The sequence below is a fragment of the Thalassophryne amazonica genome, chromosome 9 (assembly GCF_902500255.1).
Source record: "Thalassophryne amazonica chromosome 9, fThaAma1.1, whole genome shotgun sequence".
Taxonomy (NCBI): Eukaryota; Metazoa; Chordata; class Actinopteri; order Batrachoidiformes; family Batrachoididae; genus Thalassophryne; species Thalassophryne amazonica.
In genome coordinates, this window is record NC_047111.1 from 59,985,297 (window position 1) to 60,006,194 (window position 20,898).

The 20,898-nt window shown below is 41.0% G+C and overlaps 1 protein-coding gene across 1 annotated transcript in view; it reads left to right on the forward strand.

The window, feature by feature from the left end:
* The window catches only part of LOC117517214 (lissencephaly-1 homolog B), a 48,505-nt gene extending 35,355 nt beyond the window's left edge, over positions 1-13,150 (forward strand). The window contains exons 6-11 of the mRNA XM_034178156.1: positions 3,816-3,984; positions 4,318-4,420; positions 6,003-6,231; positions 10,183-10,284; positions 11,706-11,862; positions 12,015-13,150. Coding sequence (XP_034034047.1) covers positions 3,816-3,984; positions 4,318-4,420; positions 6,003-6,231; positions 10,183-10,284; positions 11,706-11,862; positions 12,015-12,088 — 834 coding nt within the window. The 3' untranslated portion in view covers positions 12,089-13,150. The remainder of the gene's footprint in view (positions 1-3,815; positions 3,985-4,317; positions 4,421-6,002; positions 6,232-10,182; positions 10,285-11,705; positions 11,863-12,014) is intronic.
* The last annotated feature ends 7,748 nt before the right edge of the window (positions 13,151-20,898 follow it).

Consider the following 20,898-nt stretch of genomic DNA (forward strand, 5'->3'; position numbering starts at 1 on the left):
TTTCACTGTTATTTTACTGTTTTCATTCATATTGTGCTGGTAATAATGTCAGTGTTCATGAGATTTGAATGAGGTTCATTTGGAATGTGCTATCCCGAGGAGTCTGTGACGAAAAGGCCTGAAAATCAAATGTTCAGAATCTAAAAAAAAATTCTCTATCAATAGGACAAAATAAACGCAGATTTTACCATTGCACCACTCCTTCAGACTAAAATAGGCTCAAACATGTCAAAGCCATGACCTGCAATGCAGAAATCTAGGCCTAGGGGACGTTGTGCAGTATGGGTGGAATACACAGGATTATTCACCTTGTTTCATTTGAAGGGTTACAATATAACACCCCCCCCCCCCCCCCCCCGCCCCCACAACACACACAAGGTGATATGACCTTAAATCACCTGCCTAAACAATACATTTGGTGAAAATGTGTAAATAATGAATAGATCTTACCTTAAAATGACATTCTTGGACTGTTAAAAATTGATGTCCCCTCCTGAACACTGGCCTACCCAACCTTGCAGCAGCACCAGCTCTAGGCTAATGATAGCCTGGGTGCAAAGGTTTGCTGAAATTGTGAACTGGACATGTTCCCCTTTTTCTAATCCAATCAAATCAGCTGCCACTGAAAAATGATACAATGTATCAAATTTGACCTGTCTGCCTGTTGTGTTTATCTCCTCAATTGCACTCAGTTAACCCTTGACCTTGAAGTCAGGCTATTTATAATTTTTAAACAGGGCACTTGTCATAATTGACTTTTCCAGTCAATTAGTTGTGTCCTATTCTTATGTGAGATGTCTAAATCAGTGGTATTAGACACTGTTCAGGAGAGGACATTTACTTTAACAACATTAAAGTGAATATCTCTCAACTATGCCTTTGAATGAGACGATATCTAGTAGGACTGATTTAGTTAGGTCCCAGACATTCCAGAAAAATTGCTGTTGTCACAAACTGAGCTATATTCTCAATGTTATCCATTGTTCAGGAGAGGACAGGTTTGTAACACGGATTCTATGTCAAGATTTGTGATACAGCGAAAAATGTCATGCCAGTGTGTAAAAGGTTTTAATTGGTTGTGAATCTTTAAATGGTTACTAAAGCCATTCTTAATTATGTTTTCTAAATAATAATGTGCTATATACCATAAGTTACTGAAGCATGTTCAGGAGAGGACATTCAATATTCAAAATTCAATTTTGTTTAACACGAAATGACACAATTCAGTTAAATTGGCATAAAAACTGAACGAATTGACCGATTTCCATGAAATTTGAAATGGGTATTGCCAGGATGACTACACATATCAAGGAAACATCTGCACTACCATTTCTAAAACAGAAACCAGTTGACACTGAATGCAACATTTTTTAATTTATTTTGGGACTCCAAATTCTGTGAGAGACGTTAAGATTTAGCAATTTTTCTGAAATACTGATGCTATGAAAACGATTTTTTGGCGTGCAGGTTCATCCTACCCTCATGCATATTCAGTGCGAAAAAGAGCAAGATCTGTTGACTCCTGTGCCTTCTATGGCCCTTGGAACCTTCAACTAGAAAAAGGCAACCTTTGGTGTGAAAGTGCCCTTAAAACCTTTCTCTAATATGATGCTGCATTAGAAAAGAGCAGCAATGGTTAGTGAGTGAAATATAATCTTGCTCAGCAGGAGAACAACTTGCTGTTTTCTTGTCTTCACCTTGTTTTTCCTTAAATCCTAGGATGCAATCGTAAAAGGGTTTCTATAAAAAGGTACCTGGTTATGGAGCTAAATCCAGGCCAAAAGTTTTGTAATCTGAAAATAAAAAGATTGAAAAAATAAATTTTGAAACTGAAAATTCAATGTTATTGAATTTTATAATTTTAAAAACTATTATTAAAATAAAAATAAGTGTAAGATATATATTTTCAGTTTAAATATATTTTGATTCAGCTCTGTAATTGTTTTGATCAAATTTTCATTCATATTTCTTTATTTCACCTTCAGATCTTTTTCCCCCCCCCCCCCCCCCCCCCCCCTCAGTTTCAAACTTTTGGCCCCATTCTGGTGTGGTAGGGCATGGCTTTGATTAGGGGGGCATGGAATTGTGAGTGACAGCAGAGCAATCAGTCCTCGCATGATGTTGCTTTCAGGAAACGTGGGTACTTTGATAGATAATGACTGCTCCCGTCTCCATCGTGGATTACTACGCGGCTGGCGCGTGAAAGAAAATAGAATGAAAGCTTATTACGAGGCTTTAAACCGTCGAGATAAAGCTGTTTATTGTGATCGATGTGTAGCAGTTGGTTCACTGGATCCGTATTAAATTCCCTATCCGTACGGATAGGGAATTTAATGACGATGTAACAAAGTGGCCGGCAGTTTCACAGCATAAACTTAATATGACCAGAACCAAGCAGACCGCCTGTAAATCCAAAGCCGGAAGGGCGCTCCAGCTACCGGCGGTGTGAAGAAGCCTCACCGTTACAGGCCCTGAGGCACTCTGCCGCTACCACAAATCCACCGAGCTGCTGATCCACAAGCTCCCGACCAGGTCAGCCTCGCTGGCCTCCTGCAGAGCATCACAGCGGAGCTCTGAAAGCGGAGGTCGGTCTTGAAGTCCTGAGTGATTCTCTCACCACGTGCTGGAAGGGCAGCTTGTGGATCAGCAGCTCGGTGGATTTCTGGTAGCAGCGGTGTTCCACAGTGCCGGGCCTGTAACGGTGAGGCTTCTTCACACCTCCGGTAGCCGGAGCGCTCTTCCGGGCGGCTTTGGATTTGGATTTCCGGGCGGTCTGCTTTGTTCTGGCCATATTAAAGCTTCCTTCAGATCTGCTGAGCCAGGTCTCTCTGTGTGTCACTAACTGTTGGCAGCCTGTAAAATGACGGACCTGCCTCATTTTTTTTATGTGGCAATGCTGCGTTCATGGTCTTGTGTGGATTTGGGACACATCGTTTTTTTAGGTATAGGTGTTAAACTTTACAATCTTGCATATTTTCCAGTTTTTAAACAGCAAAAATGACCAAGAGTGGTCTAGAATTACTTGTAATAGACATTGTCCTTAGCTCATTATCAAAGTACCCACGTTTCCTGAAAGCAACATGTGAGGACTGATTGCTCTCCTGTCACTCACAATTCCACGCCCCTCTCAATCGAAGCCACACCCTCCCACGCCAGAACGGGGCCAAAAGTTTGAAACTGAAAAAATAAGATCTGAAAGTGGGGAAAAAAGAAATATGAATGAAAATAAATTTGATCAAAATAATTAGAGCTGAATCAAAAATGTATTTAAACAGAAAAATGTATATCTTACACTTATTTTTATTTTGATAATACTCTTTAAATGATTATAAAATTCAAGAACAAATACTGAATTTTCAGTTTCAAAATGTATTTTTTCAATCTTTTTTTATTTTCAGATTACAAAACTTTTGGCCTGGATTTAGCTCCATACCTGGTGAACAGCTTTTGATTTGGTTGTAAAAACAATTTTCAGTTTGTTTATTTATTTACTATTATTTTTTGCTGTTCCCTGCATCCAATCCAGTCCTATAAATGTTTTAAAATTCTTCTCATGGTTTACAAGTGGCTTTCCTAGCTTTACATGCACCTTTTTGCCACAATTAAGATGGTCACCAGCTTATGCTTATATTGTGGTTTTTATATCAAAGAGTTGTAGCTCAGTTTTGATCATCACATTTCAGTCTTTAACACACTTAAATGAGACATTTGAATATTTCCTCATAACTTAATAAAGCTGATGACTGGTATTTCATTCTACTTTAAGTTAAGATCTTATCTTTTGATCTGTTACCTGTATCTTTCTTCTTCTTTAGGTGTGGGATTATGAGGCAGGAGACTTTGAGCGAACCCTGAAGGGCCACACAGACTCTGTGCAGGACATCTCGTTTGACCAGTCTGGAAAGCTGCTGGCTTCATGTTCAGCTGACATGAGCATCAAACTTTGGGACTTTCAGGGTTTTGAATGCATCCGAACAATGCATGGTACCTTAAGTTTATTGAAATATAAGTATGGTTAAAATGCAGGAGTTGTAGCTAAAACACTCTGTAGCAAACAGTCTTGTTTTATATAATACTGTTTTATCTTTATAAACAATTCTATGGAATATATTCCTGAAACAAATGGAAAATGGTCTTGTGCAAATTTATGGTTGTAAGATTTTTCATGGATTTTCTTCCATTTCCTTTAGAAATCAAACACATTCTTTTCTAACAAATAAGTCTTTTGAAACCTTTTGGGCACAGGATTTGGGTACGTTATATATTAGCTCGACATTTAGCCAGCGACACAAGTAAGTTGTTGACTGTATGTTCCAGGCCATGATCACAATGTGTCATCTGTTGCCATCATGCCAAATGGTGACCACCTTGTGTCTGCCTCAAGAGACAAGACCATTAAGATGTGGGAAGTGGCCACTGGGTAAGTGCTCAAGTGGCCCTTTGGTCATCTGTATTGCAGCAATTTATTGGGATGTGGGTGTTTGGTATATATTGTGAATATACTTCATACATACTCGATACATATTTCGCAAGATTTCTATGAACTGATTTCATTTTGAGGGGTGGGTGTGCTTGTGTGGTGTGTTTACGCATGAGGTGACATGTATACTGATGGTGCTGATTTGCTGAGCAAAACATCCATGGTACCTGTAATCTGGTTGGACATCAAAGGTGTACCGTATTTTCCAAATTGCATGTTGCACCGCAGTATTGGTTGCATCAGAGCAAAAATGCTTATGAAGGTGGAAAAAAAAACAACATATGTTGCACTGGTCTGGAAGTCACATTTATTTTTGAAACATGGTGCTACTTCTTATGGAAGCCCGTTTGTGCCACTTGAAAAAAAGGTTTTTTTATTAATTGTGAGATAGTATCTCGCAATTCTGACTTAGTATCTCGCAATTCTGAGATACTTTACGAAATGCATTGCCCCCTACCCCACATGGTTATGGAAGCCCGTTTGTGGCACTTGAAAGAAAAAGTTTTTTTGATTAATTGCGAGATAGTATGTCACAATTCTAAGATAGTATTATTTCGCCTGCGCCAGAGATGCTTCCTTGCCAAATTTCTTTGTAAAGTTTGGTGGCTTATTTCAATGTCATGCTCCTCATGTAGTAGCATCCGAATCTCACTGTTTGTGAAACCACGCCGAAAATAGCTTTCAATGATCGAATCCATGGAATGACCATGTGGGGTAGGGGTCAATGCATTTCGTAACATAAAGCATCTCAGAATTGCAAGATAACTCAGAATTGCGAGATAGTAATTCAGAATTGCGAGATAGTAACTCGCAATTAATCAAAAAACCTTTATTTCAAGTGGCACAAATGGGCTTCCATAACTTCTTCATGCAACAAGAAGCAAAATTTAAATGTTATTGGTGCATTATTTATTTAGATACGGCTCTCCCACAAAGTGTAGTGTGATGGTTATTTCCTCTCTTTATTCAAGAATGTGAAAATTATTCCCTATGTTTATTCAAAAGTGTGGTCTTTCAGTTTGATTGCATGCTTTATTAATTTTGCTTAAGATCCAGCATGTCCTCCTCAATCAGATCATGTTTTACAGAGATTGACATCTACCTTAGTGCTGCATTACTGCCACCTTCGGCTCTGCTGTGTGGATCAGACAAAATACTACCACTCAAATGAAGGGGGGGGAAGTGTCTGCCTCCCCCCACCCCATTCATCTTTGATATCTGCACAGAAAATGTCACTTGTTGCCACTGTGTTTTAACCCACATGAGTTAAAATCCTATAATAAAATTATAGTGTTGCAAAAGACCATACTTTTATGTCTTAAATGATTTAAAAAGAAATCTAAGCAATTTAAGTCTCTTTTCATTCAGACTTGTAAAGGATGCTCCACATTTTCATTTTCATTCCTATACTCACCTTATCAGTTTATTTTATTCTCCCTTTTTTCCTACTAAATTGGTTTTCCCAGACTGATTACTAAAAGTTGCACCTAAAGAATTGACCTTGGTATGTTTTCATCTATAGGTACTGCGTGAAGACATTTACAGGCCACAGGGAGTGGGTGAGGATGGTACGTCCTAATCAGGATGGCTCATTGCTCGCCAGCTGTTCCAATGACCAGACCGTGCGTGTCTGGGTGACTGCCTCAAAGGAGTGCAAAGCTGAGTTGCGTGAGCATGAACATGTTGTAGAGTGTATCTCCTGGGCCCCTGACAGTGCACACCCTACCATCCTGGAGGCCACAGGCTCAGAGGTATGTACAGCTACTATGGAGGGATGTTGTAGATGACATGTCTGCTTGGTTTTGGACAGCCACTGTACCAGTTATTGAGTGTTCAACTGTAAGGAAAGGGGTTAAAAAGTGGAGAGGGGGGTCTTAGACCAAACCTGTAGTGTAAACACATAATCAAAATAAGACTACTAGTTGAAGTAGATTGTTGCATTGCCTGTCAAATTGAACCCGCTTGAGGTTTCATTACCTGAAATACTAGTAGTAGATTAAATCCTTGTGCTGCATGGAACATTTGTGAAAGGTTTTTACGGGCATTTTGAACACTTTTCCCCTAATCTTCCAGAGTGGGCCACAAGTGTCATTGAATAGTGTCTGTACACGCATTTCTCAGCTGTGGAATTATCAGTGGGTCAAATGATTTCTCAAGACAAGAAGGCTCTGTTTCTCTTCCCTTCCACATTCCTGTCCTTGATACCATATTTACCCATTATACCCTCATCACCTCTGTTCCTTTTACTGACATGCCTATTGAAGTCCGCTCCTATCACCACTCTTTCATGCTTGGGCACACACTCCACCATCTCATCTAAATCTTTCACCTTCGTCTTGTAACCTACCTATGGGGCATATGCACTTATAATATTCATCATCACCCCTTCAATTTCCAACTTCACATTCATGACCCTGTCAGACACGCACTTAGCCTCTGAACACACTGTTAACATGCTCTTCTTTTAAAATGACCCAACACAATTTATCTACCTATTCTTATCATGATACAACACCTTGAACCCATCACCTATGTTCCTGCTCTTACTTCCCTTCCACTTCTCTTGAATGCATAAAATGTCTACCTTTCTCCTCTTCATATCAGCCAGCTCTCTCCCTTTGCCAGTTCCAGTTGCAGTCCACTTCATGACTTACACCAGCACACAGTCAGTCTGGGTTGTTTTTGTCCACCATTGTAATATGGCTTTAAATTGGCTTTCAAATCCAATTTTCATATTTTGCCATCAACATATGTCCGTCTCCGCCTCTTTGGAACCCGCGGTTTATTCAGGACAAAACTAAACTTCATAACATACATCTCAGTAAGACTGAATAATATACAAATAATAAATGTTTGAATTCAGTGGTACGAATATTTTATGAGGTGAAAGCTGGAACATACGATTCAACGAGGTGAAGGCGAGTTGAATGGTAAACATTCATTATTTGTTTTATATAACGGCTAAAATAGATCCTTGTCATTTGATATTTTATTAATTTATAAACAACCCAAAAGGGACTTACATTTTGGTGTTCCACTGCTGCTAAAGTCCAAATTGTAGTCTGGTGATGCAGTGCACTGATTTCAGACTTACATTTAAAAAAAAAAAAAAAAGACTGTGTGTACTTCCTCAGTCCAGCCAAAAATCATGTCAGCTCTTCATGCATCCAGACAACTTACAGCGGAATGGTGTGTGTGTGTTACAATAATTAGCACCATCAGTTAGCTCAATCAAATTGTCGTCTTGGTTGTGTCGTTGTCCCGGGTGTGTGTGCGCGCACTCACACAACCGAGTCGGTGCTTGTGCGAGCATGTACTACAAAAAGACTGCATACATCCTCAGTGCAGCGAAAAAACTCACATCAGAAATTAGTCCAGCTTTTCATTCTAACTTCCTGCTAATAGCCTCCAGACAGCGCAGTGGATTTGTTGTCTGCGTGCGTGTGCAGAGTGCAAAGGTACCAAATGTATGGAACCGATTTTGCACTTTAAATGGAACCAAATTGGACTCTAAATGCAATGCAACACAAATGGGATGAATAATCCATGTCATGTGACACACAAAGCACCAATCAAATGACAAGGATCAACTCAGCTCTTATGTAATAAAGATTACATACCGTGAAGGTGGTGTCTCTGATTTTACTCCTGCTGTGTTCAGACACAGCCATGCAGAACTATAAACGAAGTGCGCATCGCATCTGCGCATGCGTGGGTCAAACGGGGACAAAAATCCCAGCTACCACACTCACACTGCTCCCATTGAATTTCGTATACAGTAGCATTAGCGGACTGTAAAAGCTAAGGCTTTTACAGGGATTGTTTCAAAGGCTTTAAGCCTTAAGCGACACATACAATAATGACAGGGGCGCATTGTGCTGTTTTCAAATGCTTGAACGGAATTTATAGGCTTGAAAGTTGGCTGAAAACACACGATTGCAAACCTCCACCGAGTCCAAACAAAGACGGAAAGAACAAATGTGGTCGTAAACCTCCGTTCATTCTACACAATTTCGCCACAGAAAAGAAAGTTCCAGACGGACGTAAAAGTTGGGCTAAAACTGTAAGTTTCTTGCACACATTTATTTTGTCTATCCTGAAACCATGGCGCTGTTTTCGTGCATCGGCTTATGACTGTAATGTCGCGCCATGAATGACGTGGGGCGTAATATTGTAAAATTGACATGTTCTATAAACAAACTGCATGCATGCACATATCATTGTATGTCTGTCGTCATTATGAAGCCGGCGGAGTCGCGATTTCTCATCCCTGCTTAGCAAATATTCTGCAGTATCCACAGTTTCAGTCTCTGGACTTCGTCTAACCATCCATCAGTTGCCTTCAAGGGGTCAGAAATTTGTTTTTCTCCAACTATCAACAAGCACGGGTCATTTTCGACAGCAGCGCGCTCTTCCTCCTTTGTCGGCACTAACGGTACTTTCTGTACAGATGCAGCACACGCAAGTACAACCAGCTCTTCTTTCCATTTCTGTCCACTGCCGTACGTAGGCCTGGTTGTAACAGGCAATGCGCGGAGCTTACAAAAACACTTTAAATCGTCAACTTTCCAGCGGTTGAAACGATCCAAATCACAGCACTCCTCACTGCTTTCCGCCACCACAGCTTGTGGGTTGGTAGCTGAAAACTTTAACCTGCCATAATGCACCGCGCGGCCTGAGATGCGCACTTCGCTTATTGTTCTGCTGTGTGGCACTGTCATTTGTCTGCCAAAAAAACAACATTCCTCAGTCAGATCTTCTCCAGACTTTTGGGGCTCCCAGTTGTGTTTAGCTTAGCCATCGATTTAACTTGGCTTAGCCAAAAACTCAAAGGGCTGGGAACTGGTCCACGTCCCAGCTGTCCTGTTAAAAGTGGCCACTCGTTCTCACCTTTCTGTCAGACTCCGTGATCACAGAAGGGGCTTCCTCAGCGAGAGTGGCTGGTGTCCCGCATGTAGCATCCCACAAACACGCTTTCGGGAGAGGAAACACCCTTTAAAAATTTTCTCCTGGCCACACGAAAGGAAAAAAAAATTAAATCTGTGGTTAGATCCACATTTTGAAGTCCATTCACTTGTACTTGTCCCAGATGCACTATTAAAAAAAAACAACAAAAAAAAAAACCAAAATATTTAAGTTTGGAAAATCTGGCCACCCAATAAGCAACACTAGTCATTTTAGTGCATCCTCATGAAATGCAGATTTTAACTGTTTTGATGTGTTCACCATCAAAGTCCACAAAATAACACCTGTTTCACACTGTAAAGTTCAGTTTTTTCCTCCTTCATTTCAGTAGAGCGTCTCAAGGGGTGTGGCCTAAGATGATGTCTTTGAAGTCCACATTCCTCTCAATTTGTGGTTTGAGTGTTTATCAGCAGCAGATGAAATCAGGCTAATTTAACCATGTTTATGACTTACTTTCTCAGGACGTATGTCACCAAAAATAAACAGAGAAAAATCAATATTTTCGTAATTCTTTTTACTTATTAGTGATGTGCACTTTAGTACCTGAATAAAAAAAAACTCTAAATTTCAGTTGAAACTTAAATCATTTTGTCTTTGAAACAATTAACTTATAAAATTTTATACTTCTGTTACTCTTTCTCCTTACCCATTTTCACTGATGTTTATTTTCTACTCACATTTGTAATTTTTGCCGGTATATCCTGCCCCCCTCCTCTCCCTGTATCTCTGTCATTCAGAACAAAAAGAGTGGAAAACCAGGACCCTTCCTCCTCTCTGGGTCCAGAGACAAAACAGTTAAGATGTGGGATGTCAGTACTGGACTCTGTCTTATGACTCTGGTATGTATTCACGTTTACAACAGTGGTTGTGAGACTTGGGCCACGTTTCCAAAGCAGCAGTTACTCGAACATGAAACCATAAACATGTATTGAAATGGATAAAAATTATGCTTGTAATGTTGAAATTTGGTTCATTATGTGAGTCGTCATTGTTGTAAGTGCTTTTATTGGTATACATGAGTTTATTACACACAAATTGACCTAATCCCAGCACATCCCCCATTAGTCACCAGTGTGGCTGTTGCCTTCTGTCCGCGTGCTATTTTTGCAAATGTCTTAAACTAATGATGTTTCTTTTCTGTCACATTGAAATGCCAGTGTCAGGGCAGAGCACATTAAAACATCACCATCATGACACCATCAATGAGCCACAACAGGCGAGACAAAAATATTTTATATACAGTGTTCAGAGACAGAAGGAACATCTGTTTTGAAGGAAACATGCCAGTGTTGGTGTGTCACCTGACTGTGGCAGATGTATGGTTACTTTCAGGAGATGAGGATAAACTAGTTGTGTGCTTGACATGCAGAACCCAGTGCGGTTCCATACAGTTGTTTTGTGGTACTGGCTTAACACCACATTTGCTGACTTTGGGCAGAATTCTGCTTCAGAATAAGGGTCTTATACTTTGTGCAGCTTGCACTGTTTGACAGTAAAATGCTTTCATTGGGAAGCTTGTCATGTGTAGCAGATAGACAAAAATGTGCAGTAGATCTGCAGAACAAAAGTATAGGCGACATACCACCTGGCTCAGAGTTGACTGTAACAGGAGTATCAGGAAAAACAGACAGGCCTGCAGTTGTTTGACATATGTTGATGAGGGCAGACCTGTCAGTGAATTTCTGTGCAACTTTGTTCTTTGTCGTGTTGAAGCACAGGTCCCTCAAGCACAGGAGTACATTTCTTCTTATCCTTTCATTTCATGATTATCAGGCATCAGATTATTCTCCCCACCTCTCCTGAGCAAAGTATCAGTGGGGTTCTCGTTGAGAATACCGACCTTCTAAACATTTAAGCCTGCAACTGACTCCAAGGCAGCCTCAAGGTACCAAATGACCTTATATCTACCGGTCATGAGGTCATCCAGTGCAGAATTTACTGATCGCTGGGTGGGGGATTTGCTAGCTCCCCGCTTCTGGTTTCTATTTTTGAGCAGCCCTGTTCAGCCTCGTGCCACCTTACTGGGCTAACTCTTCTCTGAATAATCATACCCTTGCATAAATGCATATTACCAGTACATAAAATAGATAGTTGTGCACACAGGAATCCTTTGCGTTTGACGTTGTACTTCACATTTGTGTTCACTTTGCTCCGCCTCCAAGGATGCACAGTGTTTTGGAATAGCTGGTTTAAATTGATGACTTTTTATTTTATAAATCCTGTGAGTGAGGAGAATAATTTGTGATCTCATCATCCTCAGGTGGGCCATGATAACTGGGTGCGTGGTGTGTTGGTGCATCCTGGAGGAAGATTTATAGTGAGCTGTGCTGATGACAAAACCCTGAGGGTTTGGGACTATAAGAACAAACGCTGCATGAAGACCCTATGTGCTCATGAACACTTCGTTACCTCTCTGGGTGAGACACTGTGACTGTCAAACATCTTAAAAAAACAAAAAAAAACAACAAAAAAAAGAAGACTGCACTGAAATTATAACAAGCCAGCTGCGAAGCTGATTCTGGGTGTTTGATGCAAAAGTAAGTGTGGGTGACATGACTGTCTCTTGCAGATTTCCACAAGACTGCTCCCTACGTGGTGACGGGCAGCGTTGATCAGACAGTCAAAGTTTGGGAGTGCCGCTGAGACCGCCTCCTCCTGCCTCGTCACGCCCCCACCCCCAGCTCCAAAAACAGCTCTATAGCCCCGCCCCTTTGCTTCAGTCCTCTCCTCTCCTTACAGCCATCCCAGCGCTCCCGCCCCCACCCATCTAACTCCAAACCATAGCTGACATGACGCTTGACCTTCTCCAAGTCCTCAATGCTCCCTTCTCCTCAACTCCTGCGCAACATTGTTCCTGCCCTATTAAGATGACTATTGTTTTTTTGTTTTTTAAATGTAAATTATTCTGGATGTAGGGTACGCTTAATAAATGTCACGCAGTCTCTGACACATACACACTCAAAAGAAAAGTATTCATTGCATGGTAAACAAACAGAAAAGTTTAATTTTAAAATAGCTCAATTCGCGTACTGTTTGCTTGACTTCCTGTTTGGTCAGAAGGCGAATATGTGCTGAGCAGGTGGATTCCACATAAGTGACGGTGGACAAAAATCAATGGTACCCCTTGTTTGGGGGGGTGTTAGATGTTTTGATTTACTCCATGCCTCCAAGTTTGTGGTCTGTTGCTGTGCGGACGGTGAAAGGGAAGGTATATGCAAAGAAAGGGCAGAAGATGCAGGATACAGGGCCCCTCCCCAAGTGAATCACACACAAGGTTCTGTGAGTTAGTCTGTGTGTGTATACACTGTGTGTGTCTGTATAATATGACAGGAGAATCTCTGCACAATAGTCAGACGGTGCAGAAGCTTCTCACCCTCTGTCCATTTATAGTACTTCATGTCTTTTAACAGCTCGCTTCGTTGTAGATACTCACAGGACCTTAATGATCTGTAAGCTGCTGAGAGCACGGGCACACTCCCCAAAGAAAGTTTGTGTTGCCCCAGAGAACCGCCTGGCGCCCTCCTGCTCGCCACCTCTGCCTTGTTCACCCAGTGAGGGTTCCTTCACACAGGAATTTCATCCTTTGTGATTTCACTGCTCTTTACACAGTCACGAATGCACATACACGCACAGTAACGGTTGTGTATCAGTGTAACTGGATGTCATTGTTTGCAACATAATGAAATAAAATTCTGTAAATATACATTTTCTCATGTTTTCAATCAAATCATGTCATTGTCCCTGCACACGCACGCAACCACCTCAGTGGACTGTGTACATCCTCAGTGCAGCAAAAAAAAAAAAAAAAAAATCAGACATTAGTCCAGCTTTTCTCTCATCCTGCTCACAGCCTCCAGACACCACAGTGGATTTGGTGTGTGTGTGTCTTACAAGAATTAGCAATGTCAGTTAGCTCAATCAGATTGTCTCAGGACTGTACCTCACATGCGCACACACTCAAACTGGTCGGCGCTTGTGCATGCACTACCAAAGAAAAGCTGTATGTCCTCAGTGCAGTGGAAAAAAAAAAATCACATCAGAAACTAGTCCAGCTTTTCTTTCTTCCTGCTTATAGCCTCCAGGCAGAACAGTGGATTTGGCTGTGCGAGTGCGCACGAGGACGTGCGTGTGTAGAGTGGAATGGAACCAAATTTGCACTCTAAATGCAATGCAACACAAATGGGATGAATTAATCTGTCATATGACATACAAAGCACCAATCAAATGTAATAAGTTCTAATGAACTTTCAACACTGGATTCAAATGTGTTGTCAGGAAAAAAAGCATTTATTTTACAAATTTTTAAAAGCAACAAAAATTAGGTTATGGGGAAAAGAAAATCTTGCACACAGCTTTGTTTCTGTGACAGACAAAATCTTAGCAGATTTCATAGGGCTGCATCTACCAAATAATTTACATTATCAATTAATCTGATTGTTTTCTGGATTAATCCATTAGTTGTTTGGTCTATAAAATGGTGAAAAATATTGATCAGTAGTGTTCAAAGCCCAAGATCAGATCCCCAAATGTTTTGTCAACAGTCCAAAGATTCAGTTTGCTGTCAGAGGAATGAAGAAGCCAGAAAATGACATTTAAGAAGTTGAAGTCTGGCCTTTTAAACCAGAGACAAAACCACTGATAGACAAGAGCAATCAGAGATTTCTGACATCCACCAATCCAGATCTAAATCACCTCCAAAGTTAAGTGGAATCTTCCATGCCCTGATATTCCATCTGTGGTGCAAATTTAGTGAGAATAAGTGAAGTAGGTTTGATTTAACCCTTCAAAGCCTGCGTGAAGTGAAATCTTGATCCAGATCCAAATAACCTCCAAAATTTAATGGAGTCTTCCATGGCCTAATATTTATCTATGACAAAAAATTTTTGTCAAAATCTGTGCAGTAGTTTTGACATAATCTTGCGAACAGACAGCTAAATAAATAACCGATTTTATTACATCCTTGGTGGATGTAATTACAATAGTTGCCAGTTCATTGTAATAAAACTGTTGCACCTTTGCTGCCAATATGTTATTACGCATTTCATCAACTATATATAGACACAGTACCAGCCAAACGTTTGGTCACAATTTCCCACTCAGTTGAATGGGAAATTACCCAAACTTTTGATCTCTGGTCTTTATAATCCCCCCCAGAAAGTTGAAAGTCTGCTTTTGGCATCATGTAAATGGACTTGATGTGGGGATGACCCTCCCCTTCCCCCTTTTGGTTTCTTCTACTTGAACTGTAATGTAATCTTACTTTGTGAATTGAGGAGTGACTTGCATTGTGATGGTTGCTGTGATCCAACTTGTAGGTGCGTCAGTGTTGAGGACCCCAGCAGATGGAGAAGGCAGATGAAACGCCCACATTTCTCCTGGCTCCAGCAGCTAGATGGTTACTTTCTGAAGGTGGAGATAGACTGGTTCTCTTCCTGGATAGTTGCCATCCAGGATTCACGGCAGTTCCGTAGTGTGTTGCATGTAGCAACACGTAGAACCAGTGCATGCTTCCTGACCTGACACTGTGGAAATGGGATTCCATATGAACACAGTAAAAAAAATTTACTTGACAAACCTTTAAAAACTGTTGCTGCTCTCTGTTAATAATCATTCGTGAAAGCTGATGAAACTCAGCTGCACATATGATGCGTTGGTGCTTCACTGAGGTGCTTTTGGCATCTTCCAGCTGAGCAAGAGTCAGAGCTTATCTGTCGCATCATTGCTGTTATTCACCCAGGCAGGATATGCAGTACTACAAAGAGATGCTCAGTTTAATTTGGAGAGCACCGCTCCTCATCTCGGAACTTAAAACTGATTCCTTGGATGCAAACCAAGACCAGGCTCAGACTGTAGACAGACACCAGGAGGCAGCAGGGACAATTCAGGCCACCTTATCAATTATGTACGCTGCCTGAGCCTGCTTCCTGCCACTGCCACACAGCCTTTACTCCTCCCCTGTGCTCCCCTGTATCCTGGCAACCGTTGCCATAACGGTGAGTGATGTGAGCACTGCACCTTCTGCAGACGTGAGCATACAAAGCTGAGGACAGACTAACCACATGCAAGAACGAGATCCCAAAATGAAAAGTGAGTGAAGCACACATTTGATCAAAGTGTTGCAGTAACGGGGGGGAGACTTGGCCACACACTGCTTGATTAAAGGATAAAAAACCTGCCTCAGTCTGGAAATCCTGTTTTCTCAGCAGAGGCACTGGAGTAGAAACATTGGCCTACTTCCTGCCGCCGTCCGTCTCATGCAAGTTAAAGACGGCAGAACTGCAGAAGAAGCTCTCTCTTCTCCATTTACACTGCTTCTAGGTCACCTGTTTCCCTTGCTAATGCAGATTTATGAGTAGAAACAGTAGAGAGGAATCGGCCCTCAAACGACCTTTCTGTGCAGTATCAAGTTCACCGTTTAGAAGAAATACAGCTGTATTGAGAAACATGAAGGATATTTTTTTTTCTTTTTTAGTACATATGCAGAGTATTATATAGGTTTGTGTGCCATCACACCCTGTCTGAATTCCACGTTAGTTGGCGTGACCAGCATCTTAATCCTCGGAATCAGGTTGACAGAATGTGGTGCTCTCTAGTGGTAGCATATGATGAAACATCCCAGTCCCCCAGAAAAAAAAAACAGCTGAGGACAAAGGTCACATGGGTGTCATTGAAAAGATAAAATCAGTAAAGAAAACATCAAAATGAATGTTCTTGTCAATGTGGCTTAACAAATCTTAGGAACTCAATGGAGCACATACGGTGCATCCAGAAAGTATTCACAGGACTTCAATTTCAATTTTTCAATTTATTTTCATTTATATAGTGCCAAATCACAACAGACTTGCCTCAAGGTGCTTCACACGAGTAAGGTCGAACCTTACTAACCCCCAGAGCAGCAGCGGTAAGGAAAAACTCACACTTCACTTCCACATTTTATGTTACAGCTTTATTCTAAAATGGAAGAAATTAATTTTTCCCCCAAAATCCTACAAACAATACCCCATAATGATTTTTGCAAATTTGCAAAAAAAAAAAAAAAAAAATCACATTTACATAAGTATTCACGGCCTTTGCCATGAAGCTTAAAATTGAGCTCAGGTGCATCCTGTTTCCACTGATTATCCTTGAGATTTTCTACATCTTATCTGGAGTCTGCCTGGGGTAAATTCAGCTGATTGGACATGATCACACCTGTCTGCATATGAGGTCCCACAGTTAGTGCATGACAGAGCACAAACCAAGCATAAAGTCGAAGGAGTTGTCTGTATTGTGCTTCCAGACAGGATTGTCCAGAGGCACAAATCTGGGGAAAGTTGCAGAAACATTTCTGCTGCTTTGAGGCTCCCAATGAGCACAGTGGCTTCCATCATCCATAAATGGAAGTTTGGATCCACCAGGATTCTTCCTAGAGTTGGCCACCCCCGTCTAAACTGAGAGGTCGGGGGAGAAGGGCCTTAGTCAGGGAGGTGACCAAGAACCTGATGGTCACTCTGTCAGAGCTCCAGCATTCCTCTGTGGAGAGAGGAGAACCTTCCAGAAGGACAACCATCTCTACAGCAATCCACCAATCAGGCCTGTATGGTAGAGTGGCCAGATGGAAACCACTCCTTAGTAAAAGACACATGGCAGCCTGCATGGAGCTTGACCAAAGACACCTGAAGGACTCTCAAACCATGACAAACAAAATTCTCTGGTCTGATGAGACAAAGATTGAACTCTTTGGTGTGAATGCCAGGTGTCATGTTTGGAGTATCATATCCATGGTACTTCAAACCATGGTGCCATGGTACCATCACCCCAATAGAGCGCTTCGCTCTCAGACTGCAGGCTTACTTGTAGTTCCTAGGGTTTGTACGAGTAGAATGGGAGGCAGAGCCTTCAGCTTTCAGGCTCCTCTCCTGTGGAACCAGCTCCCAATTCGGATTAGGGAGACAGACACCCTCTCTACTTTTAAGATTAGGCTTAAAACTTTCCTTTTTGAAAAAGCTTATAGTTAGGGCTGGATCAGCTGCTGGGGGGTTTCCCATGATGCACCCAGTGTTTCTTTTTATTCACCTCTTTTTGCTCTGTATGCACCACTCTGCATTTAATCATTAGTGATTGATCTCTGCTCCCCTCCACAGCATGTCTTTTTCCTGATTCTCTCCCTCAGCCCCAACCAGTCCCAGCAGAAGACTGCCCCTCCCTGAGCCTGGTTCTGCTGGAGGTTTCTTCCTGTTAAAAGGGAGTTTTTCCTTCCCACTGTTGCCAACTGCTTGCTCACAGGGGGTCGTTTTGACCGTTGGGGTTTTTCTGTAATTATTGTATGGCTTTTGCTTTACAATATAAAGCGCCTTGGGGCAACTGTTTGTTGTGATTTGGCGCTAAATAAATAAAATTTAATTGATTTGATTTGATTTGGAGGAAACTAGGCACCATCCCTACAGTGAAGCATGGTGGCAGCATCATGCTGTGGGGATGTTTTTCAACAGCAGGAACTGTGAGACTAGTCAGGATTGAGGGAAAGATGAATGTAGCTATGTACAGAGACATCCTGGATGAAAAGAATTTCAATTCAATTTCTTTCATTTATATAGCAATCACAATAAAGCTGCCTCAAGGTGCTTCACACAAGTAAGGCCTAACCTTACCAACCCCTAGAGCAAGCACACAGGCGACAGTGGTAAGGAAAAACTCCCTCTGATGATTTGAGGAAGAAACCTCAAACAGACCAGACTCAAAGAGTTGACCCTCCGCTTGGGCCATGCTACCGACACAGTTGATAATACGAATATACAGGAAATTTTTGGGAGTCCATGCTGCTCCAGAGCCCTCTTGACCTCAGAATGGGGTGACGGTTCATCTTTCAGTAGGACAATGACCCTAAGCACACAGCCAAGATATCAAAGGAGTGGCTTCAGGACAACTCTGTGAATGTCCTTAAGCGGTCCAGCCAGAGCCCAGACCTAAATCGAACATCTCTGGAGAGATCTGAAAATGGCTGTGCACCGACCGACGCTCCCCATCCAACCTGATGGAGCTTGAGAGGTGCTGAAAAGAGGAATGGGCACAACTGCCCAAAGACAGGTGCACCAAGCTTGTGGCATCATATTCAAGAAGACTTGAGGCTGTAATTGGTGCCAAATGTGCATCAACAAAGTATTGAGCAAAGGGTGTGAATACTTATGCATATGTGATTTCTTAGTTGTTGTTGTTGTCGGTTTATATATATATATATATATATATATATATATATACACTCGTATATGGCCATTTTTCAGAGAATATGAACAATAACACAAAAACTTTTTTTTACTCATGGTTAGTGGTTGGGTGAAGCCATTTATTGGCAAACAACAGTATTTACACTTTTTAAATGAAAATGACAACAGAAACTACCCAAATGACCCTGATCGAATGTTTACATACATACAAGTTTACAGTTCTTAATACTGTGTATTGCCCCCTTTAACATCAATAACAGCTTGGAGTCTTTTGTGGTAGTTTGTGGACGAGGCTCTCTGATGCTAAAGCTGCTACTGAATATGTTTCGGACTTTATTTACATTAATTACAAAGAAATACAAACAATATGGCACTTTATGGTAAATCTGCATGGAGTAGACAGTTCTCAAAAACTGAGTGACTGTGCAAGAAGTAGAAGAGTGAGGAAAGCCACCAAGACACCCAGACAACCCAGGAGAAGTTGTAGGCTTACGTGGCTGTGATTGGAGAAATTATGCACAGTGCAAGTTTTGCATTTTGTATCACCAGTTATCCATCTTCATGATGAAGTGGTATAGAGGAGGATTTTCTTAAAAAGAAGGCCTGAACGTTTAGCTACAAATTGCCAGAAGGTACATCTGAGATGCAAGCCTGGATTTGATCTGTTTTGGTGAAAGAAAATCCTTCTTTGCTCTACTCCACTATGAAGCTAAGAGTAGTGAAAGCTTGCACTGTGCACAATTTCTCCACAATGGCTTCACCCAACCACTAACCATGAGTGAAAAAACGTTTTTGTGTTATCATTCATATTCTCTGAAAAATAGCCAAAAAAAACTTTCCAGATGCACCCTGCCAGGAGCAACAGGCCCTTCAACCATGTTAACTCCAGTTGTCTCACATCTCGATTGAAGCAGCAAAATGGTTCAAATGGGATCCAGTTCAGACATTTAAATCCCATGTGAGAAACTCAACTTGCAGTCTGGACATAGGATGAAAAGCAGCACAGATTAAAAAAAAAAATAAATAAATAAAATAATTTAAAAAAATGCATATACAAACTAGAAGCACTCAGAGTGCAAACCTCCACCAAGGCCATAGGGTCACTGACCCTAAAGAGATTCCCTCCTTGGCACAGTAATCTATTCAACAATTCAGTGTTACAACCAAAACTATGATACATACACTTTTCTTTCCTGTATATTTGACATCCTTGACCATGAAAACATACCACTAGAACTTGGAATCACTTTTATGTCTTTACTAGTTCAAAGGTTATTGTATAAAAACGATTTTTTGGTAATGGCGGTTTTCTTCTGGCTCTAGCTCCAAAACATTTGAAGCTACATCAAATCTGATGACACCTTACTGAATCAGTACAGATTCAGCTACAGTTTGGTGTTAGTTGTGCATCTGTAGCTTCATTTGTCACCTCACACTGACACATTTTCTATTTTCCTTATATTTTTGCATATTCTGGATCACCAGATCCGGAATCCGGATCCGATCATCACCAAACTTTGTTGTTTGATAGAACATTTGACTATGTTGCACCCTAATTTTTTTCAACCCTTTCTGCCTTGTTTTTGTGGAGTTAGAAACTAGAATGTCAAATTTCCCCCTATCCTGCAATAGTGAAGAATCCTTTAAAAAATTCCTGGATCTGGATCGTGATCCGGATCACCACTAAAATTTAATCACTTGTTCCTCTTGTCATTTCCAACCACTCCACAAAATTTCATCAAAATCCGTTCAAAACCTTTTGAGTTATCCTGCTGACAAACAAACAGACAAACAAACAAACGCGACCGAAAACATAACCTCCTAGGCGGAGGTAACAACCAGGCAGACAAGAAAAGCAATTTCTCCTGCGTCTTTATAATCCGTGTTATAGTCTCAAATCCAAATTACTAAATAAGAGTCTGGTGCCCTCATTTATCAACTGTTCATATTCACTGATTTGTCTGTAAACCATGAGTACAAACATTTCTATGCAAAGTGTGGAATTTACCAACTTGTACTTAGACTTACAAATGTGTGTCAATATGCAGACAGCTCTGACTGTGTGTATGCGCAGCATCTAGCAGTACAACAGGGGAAGTTAAAGTTGCTCAAATTTTGGTAAAAAAATTATGCAAATTATTGTTTTTAGTGAATAGCATTTTAAAAAGGAATACTTTGCACCATCTGTCATGCTTAGTTATCATGTTACGGGGTAACATACGTCACATGTCATAGAATCCAATGGACGTC